Genomic DNA, 18,074 nt, shown 5'->3' with positions numbered 1-18,074 from the left:
TACTATATCTTACCATTATTCATATGTTATTTACTTTCAAAATCTCTCTTATCTAATATATGGCACATGGAAAAGACTTCTTTTTCAGTATGTGTGTGTTGATGAATATGCTTTCTTGGAGACTGCATTTTCCATTTGTGTGACCCCAAACTGTACCAACTGAGACGGAAGTTGAATTGTTGGATACACCAATTTCAATATGAGTGCATAATGTAAATAAAAGAATGAGATCCGAGTATTTGTATATTCTAACATCAAAAACTGACGTTATCCTATTGCACACAGCTATAGACCTCCCATCATTAGATTCAACAAAACAGTTGGTAAGTCTTCTGGAAGAGGTACTGAGAGACTACAATATTTACACAGAAGCGTGCCAAGGCAGACGAGTTGAGTAAATTTCCATAGAACTGACTAGAAAAAAGCCTAGTCTTAAAGATCTTTCAATGTACTATGCACTATCTATACAATATACATACAAAGTAACTTTGCAGAAGCTTCTCCAAGTTAAATATAATAAATCTGATCTCCATATATTGAATCTACAGCAACATTGTTACTCAGATAAAGTATATTTTCAGGTATGAACTTTCAGCAATGTAATTATGATGCACAATGCCCTACAAATGCTCATAAGAGGCATACAAGTTTACCATATTTCATATACATTTTGTGACAACAATATATTCTCAAAAAAGCTATTTACACCTTTGGATCAACTGAATGAAATTTTCAGACAAAAATATATCTATATCAAATACAGGTTTCCGGGGTACACCTGAAATGAGTTTTAGGTGTTCTATCTAATCGAAACAATGCAGAGAAGCCATAGTTTAAAAGTGTCAAATATTTTCCTATCCTTTGTGAAAATCATGAAAGACTGGGTGTAATATAAGGCTCTGTCACTACTGGGAGTACACATGCTGCTTTTAGGTACCTTCCTCACACAAAAAACTGCTGGCCCCTATTTTATGTACAATATTTTATTCACTACTGTTACTTTCAATGAATCAAGGTCTACAACCCTTAAACTTGGATGGTTTCCTTTACTAACATACTATCAGAGGAAAATTCTAAAATATATATGATAATAATAATCATAAATAAATAAATAAATCTTCCATATAATAAATTAAAGGCAGCTTATATGAGAATTTCTACTGATTTCCTATAGTAGGTCTATTGATGTTCATTCATATTCCAATAAGATGCCAATCAGATTATTCCTAAATATACATGAATATCAAATTGACAATAATATTCTGTTCTCCCATATATAAGAGAATTATATAAATATACCTATCTTACAAATATTATCATCAAAGAATTTTAACCACTTAATTCTTAATTTCATTGTTAGAATGAAATTTGAGGAATTCATGACAGAGTGTGAGCCTGATATTAGCCATCACCGACAGACACAGAACAGGAACAACTTAAGAGCACAGGCACACGGAGACCTTTGTAAGCTGCCACACCTTACAGATCCCACACCAAGAACTTGTATACATCACTGGACTGAAGAGTCATATCTTATTAATAGTGAGCAAATTAAAACTGCTTTTATATTTTCATTAACATCAAATAATAATAATTCAAAATAGATCACTGTGAACTTGATATTACGTATGATATCTCATTTATCACATTCCTTTCTATGCCAATGCAATCTAGTACAGTGAATGCCCTTTTGTCTAAATTATACTTCATTTCAAAGTATGACTATCCTTAATTTCCATATCTGCAAATCATTCCTGAATTACATGTTGTGCTGCATTATTGTGAGCAATTCATACAGGATATGGTAATTGTACAGGTACTAGGCTTATAAACAAATTTGTTGGCTTAATAAGGAAGAACTCCAGAAATATATACATTTTTTAATTTTTTAATACTTTTTGTGCATTTATATAGGAGACTTACCCTGGTGGGTGGCACTTAGCAGTTTACATAACATGGACTCAAGAATTATCATCTGGGGGCACATCAATATTTACATGTGATCTTTAGATAGTGTTTATAAAGGTCATTATTATCTCACTCCTGATTGAGCCTCCATGGTGCAGTGGTTAACATCCCTAACTATGAATCTGCCGGTCTGGGTTTGAATCCCGGCCTGGGCAGTCGACTTGCAGCCCACCCAGCTGTTCATCCTTCCTTCCAGAATGGTCAATAAATGGGTGCCTGGGGAAACCTGGGGAAGGTAAACTGTGGTAACTCAGACATTATACAAGCCCTGCGTCATGTTAATGGGTTCTCTTGACACAAGCTCAAAGAGCCAATGAGACAAAGATGACCACAGCAGCCATGCACAGCTATAGTGTATGCTCCTTTTACTTATGACGGCAACTTCTTTCACAATTTTAGTGGCTTTCATTTATTTCTTCAATGTCAAGATTTTCTTTACTGCTAAGGGCATTGTTTTGTGTGTGTGTGTGTGTATATATATATATATATATATATATATATATATATATATATATATATATATATATATATATATATATATATATATATATATACACATATATATATTAGGTAGGTGAAAATACTCACTACTAATAGAAACAGAAGCCACTACTGCTGATGCCAAAACCAATGCATTGCCACATAATTCCACATTAGTGAAAATGTATGATTTATCAGAAACTGAAATATTGTGTGTTTAGATTAAAGGACATCACTGTTCAAGCATACAGTCACTCAGTATAGGAGTCCAAGAAACACTGAAACCTATAAAAGTGACAGAAAATTACTTTTTCCATTGCCTAGTTCACAGATCTGTATGGGGCAGCCGTCCCTGATGGTGTTGTAATAAAAAATACTATACAGAACATTAATAAATATTAGAAAAATCAGGTGAATAAATTATACTCTACGTTATTTTTACCAATGAGTTGTAATCTTCATGTAATAAATAAGAAATGATCAAGCTTCAAATATTTGGAAACTGTTAAGCTTGTACTATTTGTATATGAATACCTGCAACAGGCTAATGAAAAAGAAACAACAGCTTTTACTGCAACTGAATAAATATGAAAAAAACAAAGGAAAACTACTTACAACTAATCCTATGCAAGACCAAATAAGTATGTTTTATCCACACTTTTGCAGCATAATGATGGAACAAAAATGTGTTCTGATATTCAACTAACTTTCTATGCTAAAAATTTATTAATCTAGCATAGGAATTTACCCCCCTGCCCCCACATCTTACTTTAGATCATTCCATTATATCCAATATTCTGTAAGTTGGTCAAACCAAAAAAAGAAAGCAGCCAGTGTCCCAACACATGGCACAACACCCCTCCCCTCACTTAGTGCTCAGAATAATTGCAGATTTGGCACATCTTAAAATAATTTTGAGAAGTGGGACCATTAAGAAATGTATGTTATGCATCAAAGACAAATAGGACAAAATTTGTGAAACTGTATCATTTAGGGATATGGTGTTAAAAATCATTACTGCCATATCAGCTTTACATTACACTGGACCTAACTGAGAATTTTGCATTCATTCCAAAGAAGCCTTGGTAATTTGTTGCTGGCTTAATAACTTGTGTACCACAATTACAAACTTCAGGTAAGCATTTGATATGTCTTTTGTGGCCTGAAGACATTGATTGATGAAAATAGTAGATACTTCCCTATAATTGATTTCAGAGGAAACTTCACTGGGTAAAGATAGCAAAATAAAGAGCAAGGCTGTTCACCGGGCATGATCACATTTAAACTTGGTAAGCACAAAGCAGTCTGATACTGATGAAATTCCTGCAATGAAACATATCACACACAAAAAGTGAAGCATTCACACAACATAAAACAGACAAAACTCAACAAAACATTAGATCCTCCACTTATAATACACAAATATTTGTCCAAAAAAACTGAACAATAAATAATCAACAATTCATAAAAATCACAAAAATTAATGACATATGCAAATAAATAGTTCATAAGATAAATGCATGGCACAGTTCATAATCTTTGGTTTCTACTGGCACTGAAAGCAATAAAATGTAAAAATACATAAAATGTCTACCCCACCTGAGACTACTCAACGACTAGTTCCGTTACTACTGCTACAGCTTGGCTGCAACAGACTACTGGGCAATTTTACTGCCACTTACAATATACTTACAAAGGCATTTGAGTGGCTTGTGGCAAGCCATTACTTCATGGCAATCCCCTCACTTTTGTTCCCAACAGAAATAGGTTTCTGAGTTACACCATGAAAAGAGGTTTTCTTACATCAGGCATCATTCCTTACAATATCAGAGTTTTGATCCTTTTGGTTTATTTGGTAGCTTTTGGCATGACTTATTAGACAGAATGCCATCACCACCACTGCTACTATTATTTTCCCTAAATTAAGCCAAACTCAGCCACACTCATGCACCATGTGATTACTCAACTGACGAGCATTAGGAAATTCCTTACAGCAAACCTTACAAGTGACCTGTGGTGCATGCTGAGTGCGGCGGTGGTGGCGGAGCTGTGCTGCATCATTAAAGGTGGCCTGGCACTGGGAACAGCTAACCGGAGTGGAAGCAACAGTACCTCCCCCAGTGTGGACCCTACGGTGGACGTTTAGGTGTGAGGTAGTGATAAAGGTCGCCCCACAGTCACCACATGAGTACGGCCGCTCACCGGTGTGGGTTCGGCGATGTACGGTGAGGTGTGAGGAAGTGACAAAACAAGCCCCGCAGTACTCACAGGCATATGGTTTTTCCCCAGTGTGAGTCTTCATGTGAACTTTAAGACTGTGAGCTCGAGTAAAGCTGTTGCCGCACAATTGGCAAGTGAAGGGCTTCTCACCCCTGTGGCGCCGAAGGTGTACCTGTAGTGAACCATTCTGGGTGAAGGTGGCACCACACTCCTCACAAGTGAAGGGCTTCTTGGCAGCGTGTGTGACAGCATGTTGCCTCAGAGCTGCCTTATCAGAAAAAACAGCCTGACAAACCCCACACTTTATGGAGGTTGGATTCACCACTACAACACTGTCCAAGTTGTGCAGCTGTTTCTTATGTCTTTTCAATCCACTTTTGGACACAAATTTCTGATCACAAATACTGCAGATATACGAAGAATTCTTAGTGAAATGTTCTTTGATGTGATCTTGAAGTTCTGATTTTGATGAGAATTCAGTACTACACAGAGCACACGAGTTTTGGAGCTTTATCAAATGAGCCTCCATGTGGGCACGGAATTCTGCCTCATCAGTGAAATTAGTGTTGCAATCTGTACAATGATAAGCTACCACACGCACCCTGGTGCTTTTTCTTGGCTCTGCTCCATTCATGTTGTATTCACTCACGATTTCCCCTTTAATTCTTTTGGGCCATGATTCTTCCCGTTCAGTCACTAGTTCATCCTTCCCTAACTCCACAGCCTCTTCCACAGTGTCCAGGGGTTCATCTTTAATGTCAGAAGTACTCTCAGTAAAGCATAAGTCATCTTTCATCTCATAAATCCTCTCAACAATCACCTCACCTCCCTCCTGACTGGGGGAAGATGTAAGGAGACCAGAGGGTGCAACAGTCTCTTCTATGAGAGTAAAAAACACATCAGGGCTGGGGTCAGCACTAATCCCAGAGTCCTGGCTCAGGGAGGAGGAAGAGGAGGAGGAGGACTTGTTGAGGTTGTCCCATGATGGTGAGCCTAATTCAACTTCCTCTGCCACTTCTTCAAAACCTGCAACTGTAAAACTTATTTTACACTTTTGAACTTATTCAACCAGCACATCATATCCCTTTGCATCATATGAGAAAGCAACAATGGTTAATACAATAAAATATAGCTACTTTGGTAAAAATATTAGAGGCATGGTTCTTGCATGCATTCACATGATCACATAATTGAAACATTAATACCTACAAAAATATATAACAAGCTCCACCACACACCTGGACAGGAAACAATAAGTTGCAACTTATTTATAAATAAATTTCATATCAAACATTTCCCTCTTGAAAAAAGTTTTCTAAGTATATAAAGATTGTCTTACATTTGATTGTTTTCACATAGAAGAAAAATGCAACATGTGACTCAGTAAGTGGTTATGTCATTGGAAGATACACCTCAACTTCAATGGTCCACAACAATAAATGTAACAGAGCAAATATATGGCCAGTATCACCTTCGCCTACATTCAGTAATGCAAAGTAAAGCCCTTGTTGTTAAATAAGCTATGTATAAAAGCTTAAAAAAAAAGTTCCATTATAAATGCATTTATGAGCTATAGGAAACTTTAAGATAAACATGTTAGTGTGGCACATTGGCCAGAGGACTGTGATGTTTTACCATGCAGGATATATATTGCATGATACATTCCAAGAAACAGTGTGTGTGTGTGTGTGTGTGTGTGTGTGTGTGTGTGTGTGTGTGTGTTCCAATTTCTTTTAATACTTTCCCATTCTTTTAATAATTTTCAGTGAAACAAGTATATCTGATATCACACTGCATGTTGAATAAACGCAAATTTTAAATAGAAAGTATTTTCTTCTGTGAAGTTTGTAATGCTGGATATGAAAATGTTTCAAAGCATAGGAAATTAGCAAAAGAAAAGACATATTTGCCTACAATAATCAATAAGGAAAGAGTGAGACTGACTGACAGGTGTACAAGCTTTGGAACTGACGTAAACACAAGAATTCCTGTAGAAATATAAAATTCATGAACTGCTCGCTCCATCACGAAGGGGAGCACTATAGGCTGAGGTCTGCATTACCGTGCCCCGGCTACCTGCTGTCACACTGCAATTCCAATTTCATGGATAATATATGCTAGCCTATGCATAGGAAATAGCTGGTCAGTATCAATTATATGCAGGCAGCAATGATAAATACCATCAAGTATAGTTGATTTTGAGTTTCAAATTATTAATGATGTTGCAGACAGCTGTTTTGTCATGCTTTTCTTTGCAGATGGCAGAACCAGGGCTATTTAACTCTTAGTGCAGGTGTCAACAATAGTTGACAGCTGGTGCCTGGGCTCAAACTGCGGATGTCAACAATAGTCGACAAGGCATTTTTTGAATTAGCGCGCCAACAAATTTAATTTGTTTGTGCTGATATAGAGTAAGCATGTCGTTTTCTTTCAAACAATACCCAACCATACTCACTTGACTAATTATTGGTCAGTGTACACCTTGCGCTAGCTTTGAAATGTCCGCTAGACATCCCACCTCTTCTCACCCTTCCAGTGAATTTCATCCACAAGATAGGGGCCTTTGGACTGCAACACCCATCAAGGGCATAAGGAAGGCTCAGAAGTTAATTTTTTTGGGGGGGGTTTCACATAAACTGTACAAAAGTTATGATTTTTATTACTAAATCATAGAAGGGCAGCCCACTAGGAGTGGAAAACTTTCTATAATAATGTGTTTTCAGTGATCCTATTCAATATTCTGTACTTGTTCTACCAATGGTCATATAGTCTTCAAATTAATGTCAAAGGACAGTTAAGGGTATGTACTTTACACAGATACTTCATTCAGTTACATGAGTTAAGTAGGAGTGAAGGTATGAAAGGTTGAAGTGAGGTATGTTTTTGCCTGAATATGCCCTCGTGGGGGGACAGGCACGGCAAAACAAGCCCACGCTTTAAGGGTTAATAATTATAATGAGCGATATTATAAATGAACAAAACAGTTGTCTGATATATTCATAACTTGAAACTCAAAATGAACTATAATTGACAGCATTTGTCTCTGCTGTCTTAATGTTATTGATACCGACAGCTATTTCCAACACGTAGGCTATTATTCATTACCCATGAGATTGAACAAACCTTGTGACAACAGGCCACGGCTATAGTTGGTACGTTTGGGGATGATGTGACTGAAATCTTAAGTTGTGAGGTTTAAAAGATACTACCTAGGAATAATAAGAATAATCTCCACATAGTGGAAGATTAACTTACTGCCCAAGACTGGCAAAATAAATCAAAGTTGAAAGACTTTAATGCCTGTAAGTCATTTGGAAAAAAGGAAAATAATTCATGGAACTGCTACTGACTGCTTTGTTATCATCTTTATATAATGCACTGACATTCTAAGAACTGGTGTGAAGTAATCCCAGAAGAATCTTTATTATGGAATATAATGTTCATATAACATGACCATAAAGAGCTTGAGTGGCAGGGGATTACATAGCACCTTTGAGAAAGACTCATTAAAAAGTTAATGTTATGAGGAGTGAAGCACAGGCATCCAACTATGGTACAGGACTACTGCTAGATGAAGAAGTTGAGGTGTATATCACTGTGGAAAAAATTCCCACAAAAAATTGTGGTTACACGGAAGTTTATAGAACAGGATTTACAGAATGCCAATAACGATAATAATAATAATAATAATAATAATAATAATAATAATAATAATAATAAAAATAATAATGATATATTGATATTCTACTTACGAGAAACTGTGGTGTTCAGCAGGAAGGCAAAAATACAAGAGAAAATGGCCTTGAGCACTAGTAAATGCATGTACACTCAGACTGCCTGATAGAATGTACAAACCTTTCACTTTTTTACCTGACATCCAATTCTGGTAATAATTGACATCAAAATATTACATTTTTTTTTTCATGTTATTCTTACAAAAAATATATTTTCCTTTCCCTTCTTAACTATCATTTCATTCTGATCTAACCTTTGTTACCGAGATGTATTGCTCAGCAACACTCTTCCTGCAACCTTCTTCGTTGCCCCTCTTTAAAGTATTGTTCATGAATTAACCAATAGAATAATTTCTTGTTCTCATTAGTAAGTGAGGAACTTGATTAAAACCCTCACAACTGAAAAAATAAAGCATATGACCCTCGTTCTGAATAATTCCTATGCTTTCTTTTATTTCACTTCCCTTACACTGATGTTTTTTCCTCTTGGTTTTCAATTAGTATCTTAAATGTTTGTTTGTTTTTCTTTTTGGTCATCAGTCACATCAATGTGTTCTCCTATACTCTGGCTCATCTAAACGTGCAGTTGTGGGTGGGGTCAGCCTAAAGGTTCCCCTTGTACAGCGTTGCCGGGTGTCTCCCAGCCCGCGATGTAGAAATGTTCTAATATAAGTAAAACCATGGTAAATATTATCAGCAAATATGCATACGCATTTAATCTTAGTATTATAATGTATGAAAGAAGTTAACTTATTAAAGATAAGATATTTTTTAAGCATATAAAGAAACGTGGCATACATATTTTACAGTGGTGCTAAAAAAATGCTATACTTATTATTGAGTTTCCCTTTTGTTTTGGGATGTGTAAGTAGTTTCATAATTATGTTTAGATTGTATCGTGCAGGAATGTACATTAAAATAACCTGACATATGTAAGAAAAAATACATTCAAATCCTCGTGGCGGCAACGCCACGAGAGAGAGAGAGAGAGAGAGAGAGAGAGAGAGAGAGAGAGAGAGAGAGAGAGAGAGAGAGAGAGAGAGAGAATTACATAGAAAATCAGACCACACAGACCCCATGGTCCAGACTAGGTGGTCTGTCCTTAAACCTAAGTGAATCTACACTAATCAGATGGCTCCAAAACGTTGCTTTTCTACTCTAGTTAACATTAAGTTCAAGGAAGTGATGGTCAAGCTTGTTTTTAAAGGAGTCAATCGTGTTACACTGGACCACTGACGGTGCGAGCTTATTCCATTCTCGCACTATAACGTTGGTGAAGAAAAATTTGGTGCAGTCTGAATTTACTTGTCTACATTTGAGTTTTATGCCATTGTTCCTCGTTCGCAAAGTGTCATTGATCATAAACAATGTTAATCTGTCTACATTCGTGAAACCATTAAGTATTTTAAAACATTCGATCAGTTTTCCTCGGAGGCGACGTTTCTCAAGAGAGAACATGTTAAGGGTGGAAAGCCTTTTCAGAGGGATTTGTTGCACAAGGAAGGGATCATTTTTGTTGCCCGACGCTGAACACCTTCTAATTTAGCAATGTCCTTTGCATGGTGTGGAGACCAAAACTGTACCGCATATTCAAAGTGGGTTCTGAATAAACTATTGTAGAGCGGAAGTATTACATCTTTATTCTTGAATAAAAAGTTTCTTTTAATGAAGCCCAACATTCTGTTCGCTTTATTTGCTGCATCGATGCACTGATGTGAGAATTTGAGGTTTGACGCGATTTTGACCCCTAGGTCCTTAACGCATTGAACGCTTGTGAGTTTGACGCCACGCATTTCGTATTCGAACTTCTTATTTCTTGTTCCAACTTGAAGGGGGGGGGGGGGAGAGAGAGAGAGAGAGAGAGAGAGAGAGAGAGAGAGAGAGAGAGAGAGAGAGAGAGAGAGAGAGAGAGAGAGAGAGAGAGAGAGAGAGAGAGAGAGACATGATCCCTCAATGTTTTGGGCGCCTTATTGAAAGACCCAAAGGGCTCGGCGGGCACAGACCAGCCTGTTGGTGTGCAGTTTGTGGCCGTAAAGCCTCTCAACAAACAGACAAAAACTGCACAACGGAGAACTGTGTAAACATCTGCCACGTGCGCTGCCTAGGCGGGGTGGCAGAGTACAGGTGTATCAACACTGGACAACTTCGAGCCCACACGGGGATTAACAGCCCTGTGACGCCCTACTCTCAAGACACACCCACATCCCCTGCACACCGCCCACCCACGGACCCAGCTGAGGAACTGTACGAGGACAACCTGGACACCTTGGAGAAGGGCGACCTCCTGCAGGTGGCAAGAAGGGCGGGAACTGGCTTCTATGAAGAACCACCTGACTAACTACAGGTCAGTTACGGCTGGGCCCGCTGAAAAGAGGTGTGTACTGGTAGAGGCGCTGTCTATAACTGACACTCTCCTGGTAACACATGCAAGTGAAGACATCGTGCAGAGGACAGTGGCGTGTTCAGCCAAACCCCACAAGATCGAGGCTGAGGTTGGAGCCGCCATCTTTGAGGATAACGGAGATACGCTCACCAGTGAGGTAAAAAATTCCGCGACAGGTGAAAGTACCTCCCCGCCTCCACCTACATCCACACCACTCCCAACCCAAGAAAAGGAAAATGGAGCAAATCTAAGTGCTCTTCATCCTCCTCCCCCTACCACTCTCTCTCCCCCCCATGTTACTCCTCCAAGTACTCAATCTCCCTCCCGTCTCCCCAATTCAGAAGCTCCTGCACCAGCTTCTCATCACCCAGCTCCTCCCTCACCAGCCTCCCACCATCCAGCTACTCCCACACCACCCTCCCACCACCCGGACCCTCCACAACCACCCTCCTGCCACCCAGACCCTCCCCCACCAGCCTCCAACCACCCAGCTCCAGCCCCATCAACCTCCACCCACCCTGTTCCTCCCCCACCAGCCTCCCAATGCCCAGATCCTCCCACATCACCCTCCTACCACCCAGATCTTTTCATACCACCCTCAACCCACAGCCCTATCCCTACCTCTGAACCTGAACTCACCCTCCCACAGCAACCCACTCCTCTCCCACCCTGCAATTCATCCAGCTCCTCATCTCAACTTCAAGCACCTGCACCAGAAGGGATGAGACGGCAACCCCCCAGGCGCCAAAACAAGGGGAGGAAGAGGGACTCAGGATCACCCAGATCTTCTGCCGCGTACAGACTTCCGCCGCGATTTGAGGGGAGTCAGCCACACGCGGCAACACGCCAGGAACCTCGGCGTCCAGGCAGGTGTGATTACTGCCAGGGGCGCTCGCACACCGCCTCTACCTGCAGCGTGAGACTTGCTGACCGGAGGCAGCAGGAACTTATTCAGGCAGTCCGGCAGAGCAGCCAGGAAACACTGTTTGCCCTCAGGAGTGTTGCCTGGAACCCACAGCCACTCCACTCCAGTGTTCAGCGACAGCTGATTGGGCCTCCACAGCTACCTGTGTACCCACCCTACCTGCAAGTCTTGCCACCCACGCACCCAGCTCACCATGGCACCGCCTACCGGTACTCGCCGCCGGGTCTACAGTACAGTGCTTAGTGAGCTTAAAATTGTGTCGGCCAACCTCAGGGGGTTCCACACCAACATCGGGGAACTAACCCACAGTGTTTTAAAGCAGCGAGTGGATGTGGTGTTCGTGTGAGACCTTTCTAGACAATAGTGTGCCGGCCAATTACGCTCAGGTGAATGGGTATTCCCCCTGGGTGAGGAAAGACCACTCCACCCAGGGAGGGGGCGTGGCCTTCTGCTACAAGGACACACTGAACGTGCAGGCAGTAGAGCCACCCCAGCCCATGTCCAGGGTAATAGAAATATTAGTGTTGAAAATAACTGACAAAAACTCAAACAGTGTTCTGTGTATTGGCTGTTATCACCCCCCTTCCCAGGGGTCCGGAACCTGGTCACCACTAGGGCAGTAGCGTCTGCCCCCGAACAACTGCTCCAGCCCCACAGCAGGACATGGCACTACCAGCGGCAGTTCCTGTACACTTATGTCGGCTTGTGGAACACTCTCCTTGCCTCGCAGCAGAACCTTGAGGGCGTGACTCTGCAAGGCTTCAAGGAGTGTGCGCACCAGTGGCTAATGGCAGGTTGACATGAGTGAAAAGACACAAGGCAGGCCTTAAGATAGGCGGCTGTAATGAAGCTGCCTTTGGCCTATAGTGCTATTTGTACTTAATTGATTATGTAGCATTCCTATATTGTGTAATAGTGTAAATAAAAAAGAGAGAGAGAGAGAGAGAGAGAGAGAGAGAGAGAGAGAGAGAGAATTACATAGATTTACATAGAAAATCAGACCACACAGACCCCATGGTCCAGACTAGGCCGTCTGTCCTTAAACCTAAGTGATTTTACATTAATCAGAAGGCTCCAAAACGTTGCATTTCTACGCTAGTTGATATTAAGTTGAAGGAAGTGACGGTCGAGCTTTTTTTTGAAGGAGTCAATCGTGTTACACTGGACCACTGATGGTGGGAGCTTATTCCATTCACACACTACAACGTTGGTGAAGAAAAATTTGGTGCAGTCTGAATTTACTTGTCAACATCTGAGTTTTATGCCATTGTTCCTCGTGCGCAAAGTGTCATCGATCATAAACAATGTTGATCTGTCTACATTCATGAAACCATTAAGTATTTTAAAACATTCGATCAGTTTTCCTCGGAGGCGACGCTTCTCAAGAGAGAACATGTTAAGGGTTGAAAGCCTTTCTTTGTGTGTGTGTGTGTGTGTGTGTGTGTGAGAGAGAGAGAGAGAGAGAGAGAGAGAGAGAGAGAGAGAGAGAGAGAGAGAGAGAGAGAGAGAGAGAGAGAGAGAGAGAGAGAGAGAGAGGGGGGGGGGCAACCAACGTGGGGTTAAAAACGTGTACTCGTGAATTATTCCTCACATGGCACCTTTGAACCACACGTTTAGCTGAGCCAGAGTATAGCAGCCCTTCACCATGGGTTTCCAGTTTCCATAAAAGCCTCTTGTAGAGACCTGGTAACTCTGCCAACCAAGAACTATGCAGCAGCAACAGCTCTTCCACAGATAATCCCTGCTTCATCATTCCCATGTTTTCTTGTCCATGAATGGCCTTTGCTTGGGCCTTACCATGTTTTTTTTAAAAGTCAATAAATGTATATTAGTTGGCTTTTGTGGAAAAAGCCATACATCAGAAAGTAGTTCACAGTAGTGTGATGCATTTGAGTGCCAGGAGACTTGAAAACAAAAGTGGAAACACTGCTCACTGTTGTCCAGGCTCATACCTGTACATAATTAATCATGAGCCCCTAACACCTCGATATCCTACCAAAAGACCTTCCTATTCTTGGATTATATCCTATTCTTGTTTGCAAACCTTTTTAGAGGGAGGCCAATCCCACAAGTTGGCAATTCAGTTGTAAGGCCTCGCAACCACTGTGCTAACTTAGGTTCCACTGTACTTTTACAAATACAACCAAACACATTAGGTGAAGAGATACTCTTACCCACAGTTAACTTGTAATCAAAATTCCACATACTAATAACAAAAACACAAGTTACATACTGAAGCTCATCCTCATCCCAAACATGTCCTTATTACCACCAACCTTAAGCTGGTAGGATGCAAGGTGTGTTTTGTAACAACTTTTCAGCAAAAATGTCTTACGCAACAGAAAAGACACCAAAGAAATGGATAACTTACATCTTCAGACTGTTTACAGCCATAGTTTACAAAAAAATATAACCTAAATTTTTACACCACATAACCACATACAAAACCACAGTCAACTGATGCATAAAAAACACACCCACACACCCACCCACCCAAACATACACAGAGCAATGTCTACTGAGAGTCAGTCCTATGATAGTGAGTAAACATCTACTAATGATTTGAGTTCAGTTCCTTAAATGATCTAAATCAGTAAATGAGGACATTTCTGATATGTAGCATTGACCAGGGTAATGTGGACCAGGCATTGATAAACTGATTTAGTTACCCAATTCAATAAACTATGTGAACAAAAATTCAATATAGCTAATTTCATTCATGGGTTTCCCAAAGGAGATGAAAGGCAAAAAGCAGAAATGAATATCCACTATCCATGAGGTAATACAATAAAGGCTGCCTAATTGGTTATTTAGCTCACTAACCAGCTTTAATGTTGGCATAGCACTTGAAGCTCATGTATACACCTTGAAGTTCTTTAACATAAAAAAATCTTAAAGGCAATGCAGCTACCCCCTACAACCAAGGGACCAAAAGAATATAGTTTAGGCTAAACAATGATGTCACCCCTCAAAAGCCAGTCAAAATCAATAAAATGCTATTTGGCTTATTATGCACAAACTTCTTATTTTCTAAGCATATAGTCACACTTAACTAAAATAGGTACCAACCTGAAACAAAAGAAACAAGTGTAAAAAATGTGTATATAAGCAAAAATAAAACTAGTCATAATAGTGGGGTGAATAGCCTAGAGCCCAGAACTGAAATTTTACTGAACAAAACAAGGATGAGCTAGAGTTGTTTTCATTGTTCCAAATTTAATTAGAGGGGAAACACTCTTTATAACATAATTTCAAAGGAGACTGTTCCTTTCCATTTTGTGTGGGAACAAAATTTGCAAAAATAGATAATTTTGTAAACAAAATTGGCCCAAATTTTGAGAGGCGACATCTTTATCATATTTCCATTTTGATTCCTTAATTACATATCATATACATACATCGAATCTCACATTCACAATAACACTAGAAATGTTAAAATAGTTGCTCGACTACACTGTATTCAATACAATGTAACCATATTTTACTTATCTAGGTATCGGACACCATATAAGAAAGGTGGACTGACTCAACCCATTCCACTTCAAGGTCCAAATTACCCCCACTCAACATTACCTACCACAACATTCATCCTCCTTTTCAAAGATTTTTCATTATGACACCAAAAATTTGCAATGAATAATGTTAAAATAATGATATACAATACAGTCAATACTTAAGATATATCTGTAAATGGGACAATTACCTGCAACATCATTGGGCAGAATGTACTGACACACAGTGAGGTCGCTGTTCAGTGGGTCTTCAGTTAATCCAGCAGAGGTCAGGGAGGGAGAGTCCACAAAGGTAACTCCAACACTTGCCTCCTCCAAGACCACCCCCAACTCTCCCCCAACCAGCTCACCTCCCACTTTGGCCATCTGGCAAGAAGCTGCAACATGGAAAAGTGTGAACATGGACAAAATATTACACTCTTCATGTTCTAAGATTTATCTACTGTACTTCTCAGTGTCAACAATGCGCAAATGACCCTGAGACACCCCTAATTTGTCCAGTTAAATAAAACAACATTCCTTTGTGGTCTAAAATTCAAGGTAATGTTTCTCAGGATTACACTGAGAATAAAAGTTGTCTCCGAGGGTATAAAATACAGTTGAAGGGAAACACTGGCAGAGCAGCTCCTCTTCACATGAGATGCAGCACTGGAACAAGAAATGCATGAGACATCTGAAACTAGAATCAATATGTTGATGTCACAGGAAGAATAAAGATAATTTATTTTATGATTTTTCAAATAAGTTACTGTTTCCTTCCACGACAAGGTCTTTCATCTCCCAAACCTACTACTCTAGCTGGGATACCTCACTCAGCACCGCCCTTTGTGGCCCCTCCATGGGGTAGTGCCACACACTCCTCCTCATAACCATGGATAGGGCAAACGTCCTGAGTCCTGCACGTGGCCCTTGCTCGCCTGCATCCGAGACTTAAGACTCAATGCACACCAGCACCGCCTGGCCCTCACACTCAACCAACACTGCCCTTGGTGCAGCGACGTCAAGGAAACGGCAGAGCTCTTTATTCTCCAGTGTCTACACTTCCCCTCCCATTGCGTACTCCTATGCAGCCAACTCCTGGCCCTAAATGTGTCAACCTATGGCTTGCCTACCCTCCTGCAGCAGCAGTCGTCCTCCAGCACAACGTCCACCCATCACCCACGCCTGTGCCCCTATGAAAACAGGCCAATTACCGTGCCTGTGATCACTTCACAGGACAACATCAGAACAAACAGGATCTTCTGGATCATCACAGTCCTTCAAAAGCAACAATAACACCAACATACACACTTGTAAAGCAGGTCTACTTTTACAATCATTAATGCCTTTAATTAATACAGTATATAACTAAGCATATATAATCTAGATGCAGCTGTAGCTCTGATGCAGTTGACAGCCTATTGCACCCTCCCTTCCCAAACAACAAGACTTTTTTATGTTCAATGGGTCAAGAACTACACCCTGGCATTTTATCATTCATGAATATAATCCACTAGAGATGCAGCTACCCTCCAATCCCCACAGTCCTCCCCGCTGACACAGTCGTGGACACGGGAATAATGTGTGTGGTTGTCATACTCCACAGGGAAAAACAAAACATACTCCACAAGGGAAAACAAAACATACAGGAAAAGTAAAACACTCCACAGGGAAAACCAAAACTTGGATCAGCACCTCTTCCAACCGTCCACATTTAAGCTTAAAAATCTCAGCTTCCCGCGAATGAATGGCAAAGTGCAGGGCAAGGGGAGTAGTGCTTGTGTCCGTAAAGCAATATATGGGTATCCGAACACGGCTCCGAGCTCCCCTGGCTGACTTACGAGGCACCGGAGACTCCGAGGAGGACCAGTGCTGCTGCTCGGTCGATATTTCTGGCTTGTTTACCTGCGGCACTTCCCCGCGCGGCCGCCAGGTGGCCCCGCCGCTACGGTCACGGCCATGGCGAGGCGAACTAGGGCTAATTTTGCTAGGAACTTGTTTTAGATACCCATGGGTACTGTACTGCACTGTGGTGAGGTGTACAGGGCTAACTTTGCTAAGAACTTGTTTTATATATCCATGGCTACTGTACTGCACTGTCAAGGTGCACAGTACTGGCTAACCTTGCTAAGAACTTGTTTTATAAAGCCATGGCTACTGTAATGCACTGTGTTAGGTGTACAGTGGCTAAACTTGCTAAGAACTTATTTTATATATACATGGCTACTTTACTGCACTGTATCGAGGTGCACAGTGGCTAACCATGCTAAGAACTTAATTAATGTTTTATAAATGCATGGATACTGTGCTGCACTGTGAGGTGTCTAAGGGCCTACGTACAGTGCTAAGAACTTGTTTCATATATCCATGGCTATTGTACTGCACTGTGTCGAGGTGTACAGTGGCTACCTTTGCTAAGACCTTGTTTTATATATCTATGACTACTGTGCTGCACAGTGTCGAGGTGTAGCTACAGTGGCTAACCTTGTTAAGAACTTGTTTTAGCTTATATATCCATGGAAACTTTTAGTGGGTTATCCTTGTAAGAGTTGTCACGTTGTTGCTGTATTGTCTTATCTATCACAAAATATAACCACTTACTAAATAAAATCAATCAATCAATCAATCATGGCTATAATGTATGGCTACTGCACTGTGGCGAGGTGTAATAGTACTGTTAAAGCTTGCTAGTAGTTGTTTTACACAGTAATATATTGTACTGCATTGTTTGATTGTACTGTATTTCCATGGTCATTGTATTGTATTTCCTATGGTTATTGACTTTTTGTAATGCATTCATGGTTACTGCATTTCGATTTGCTTGCGCCTCCATGAATTTAAAGTTGGCGTGCGCGCAGCACCCAGCTCCCTTT

The 18,074-nt window shown here is 40.5% G+C and overlaps 1 protein-coding gene across 1 annotated transcript; it reads right to left on the bottom strand.

Annotated features, from left to right (window-relative positions):
- Positions 1 to 230: 230 nt before the first annotated feature.
- Positions 231 to 17,313, bottom strand: LOC126995479 (zinc finger protein 625-like). The gene is made up of 3 exons (XM_050855059.1): positions 17,043 to 17,313; positions 15,414 to 15,599; positions 231 to 5,700 (listed from the first exon to the last, which is right to left on the bottom strand). The coding sequence occupies exons 2-3, from the start codon at positions 15,586 to 15,588 to the stop codon at positions 4,382 to 4,384; spliced, it is 1,494 nt and encodes a 497-aa protein (XP_050711016.1). The 5' UTR covers positions 15,589 to 15,599; positions 17,043 to 17,313; the 3' UTR covers positions 231 to 4,381.
- Positions 17,314 to 18,074: the final 761 nt, after the last annotated feature.

The sequence above is a fragment of the Eriocheir sinensis genome, chromosome 8 (assembly GCF_024679095.1).
Source record: "Eriocheir sinensis breed Jianghai 21 chromosome 8, ASM2467909v1, whole genome shotgun sequence".
Taxonomy (NCBI): Eukaryota; Metazoa; Arthropoda; class Malacostraca; order Decapoda; family Varunidae; genus Eriocheir; species Eriocheir sinensis.
Note: the sequence above shows the minus strand (reverse complement) of the source record. Positions and strands in the feature narration are given on the sequence as shown.

Coding starts and splice junctions, on each gene's coding strand:
- LOC126995479 (XM_050855059.1), bottom strand. CDS start 15,588: ATGGCCAAAGTGGGAGGTGAGCTGGTTGGGGGAGAGTTGGGGGTGGTC. Junction 5,701..15,413: donor TCTGCCCAATGATGTTGCAG/GTAATTGTCCCA, acceptor TAAGTTTTACAG/TTGCAGGTTTTGAAGAAGTG.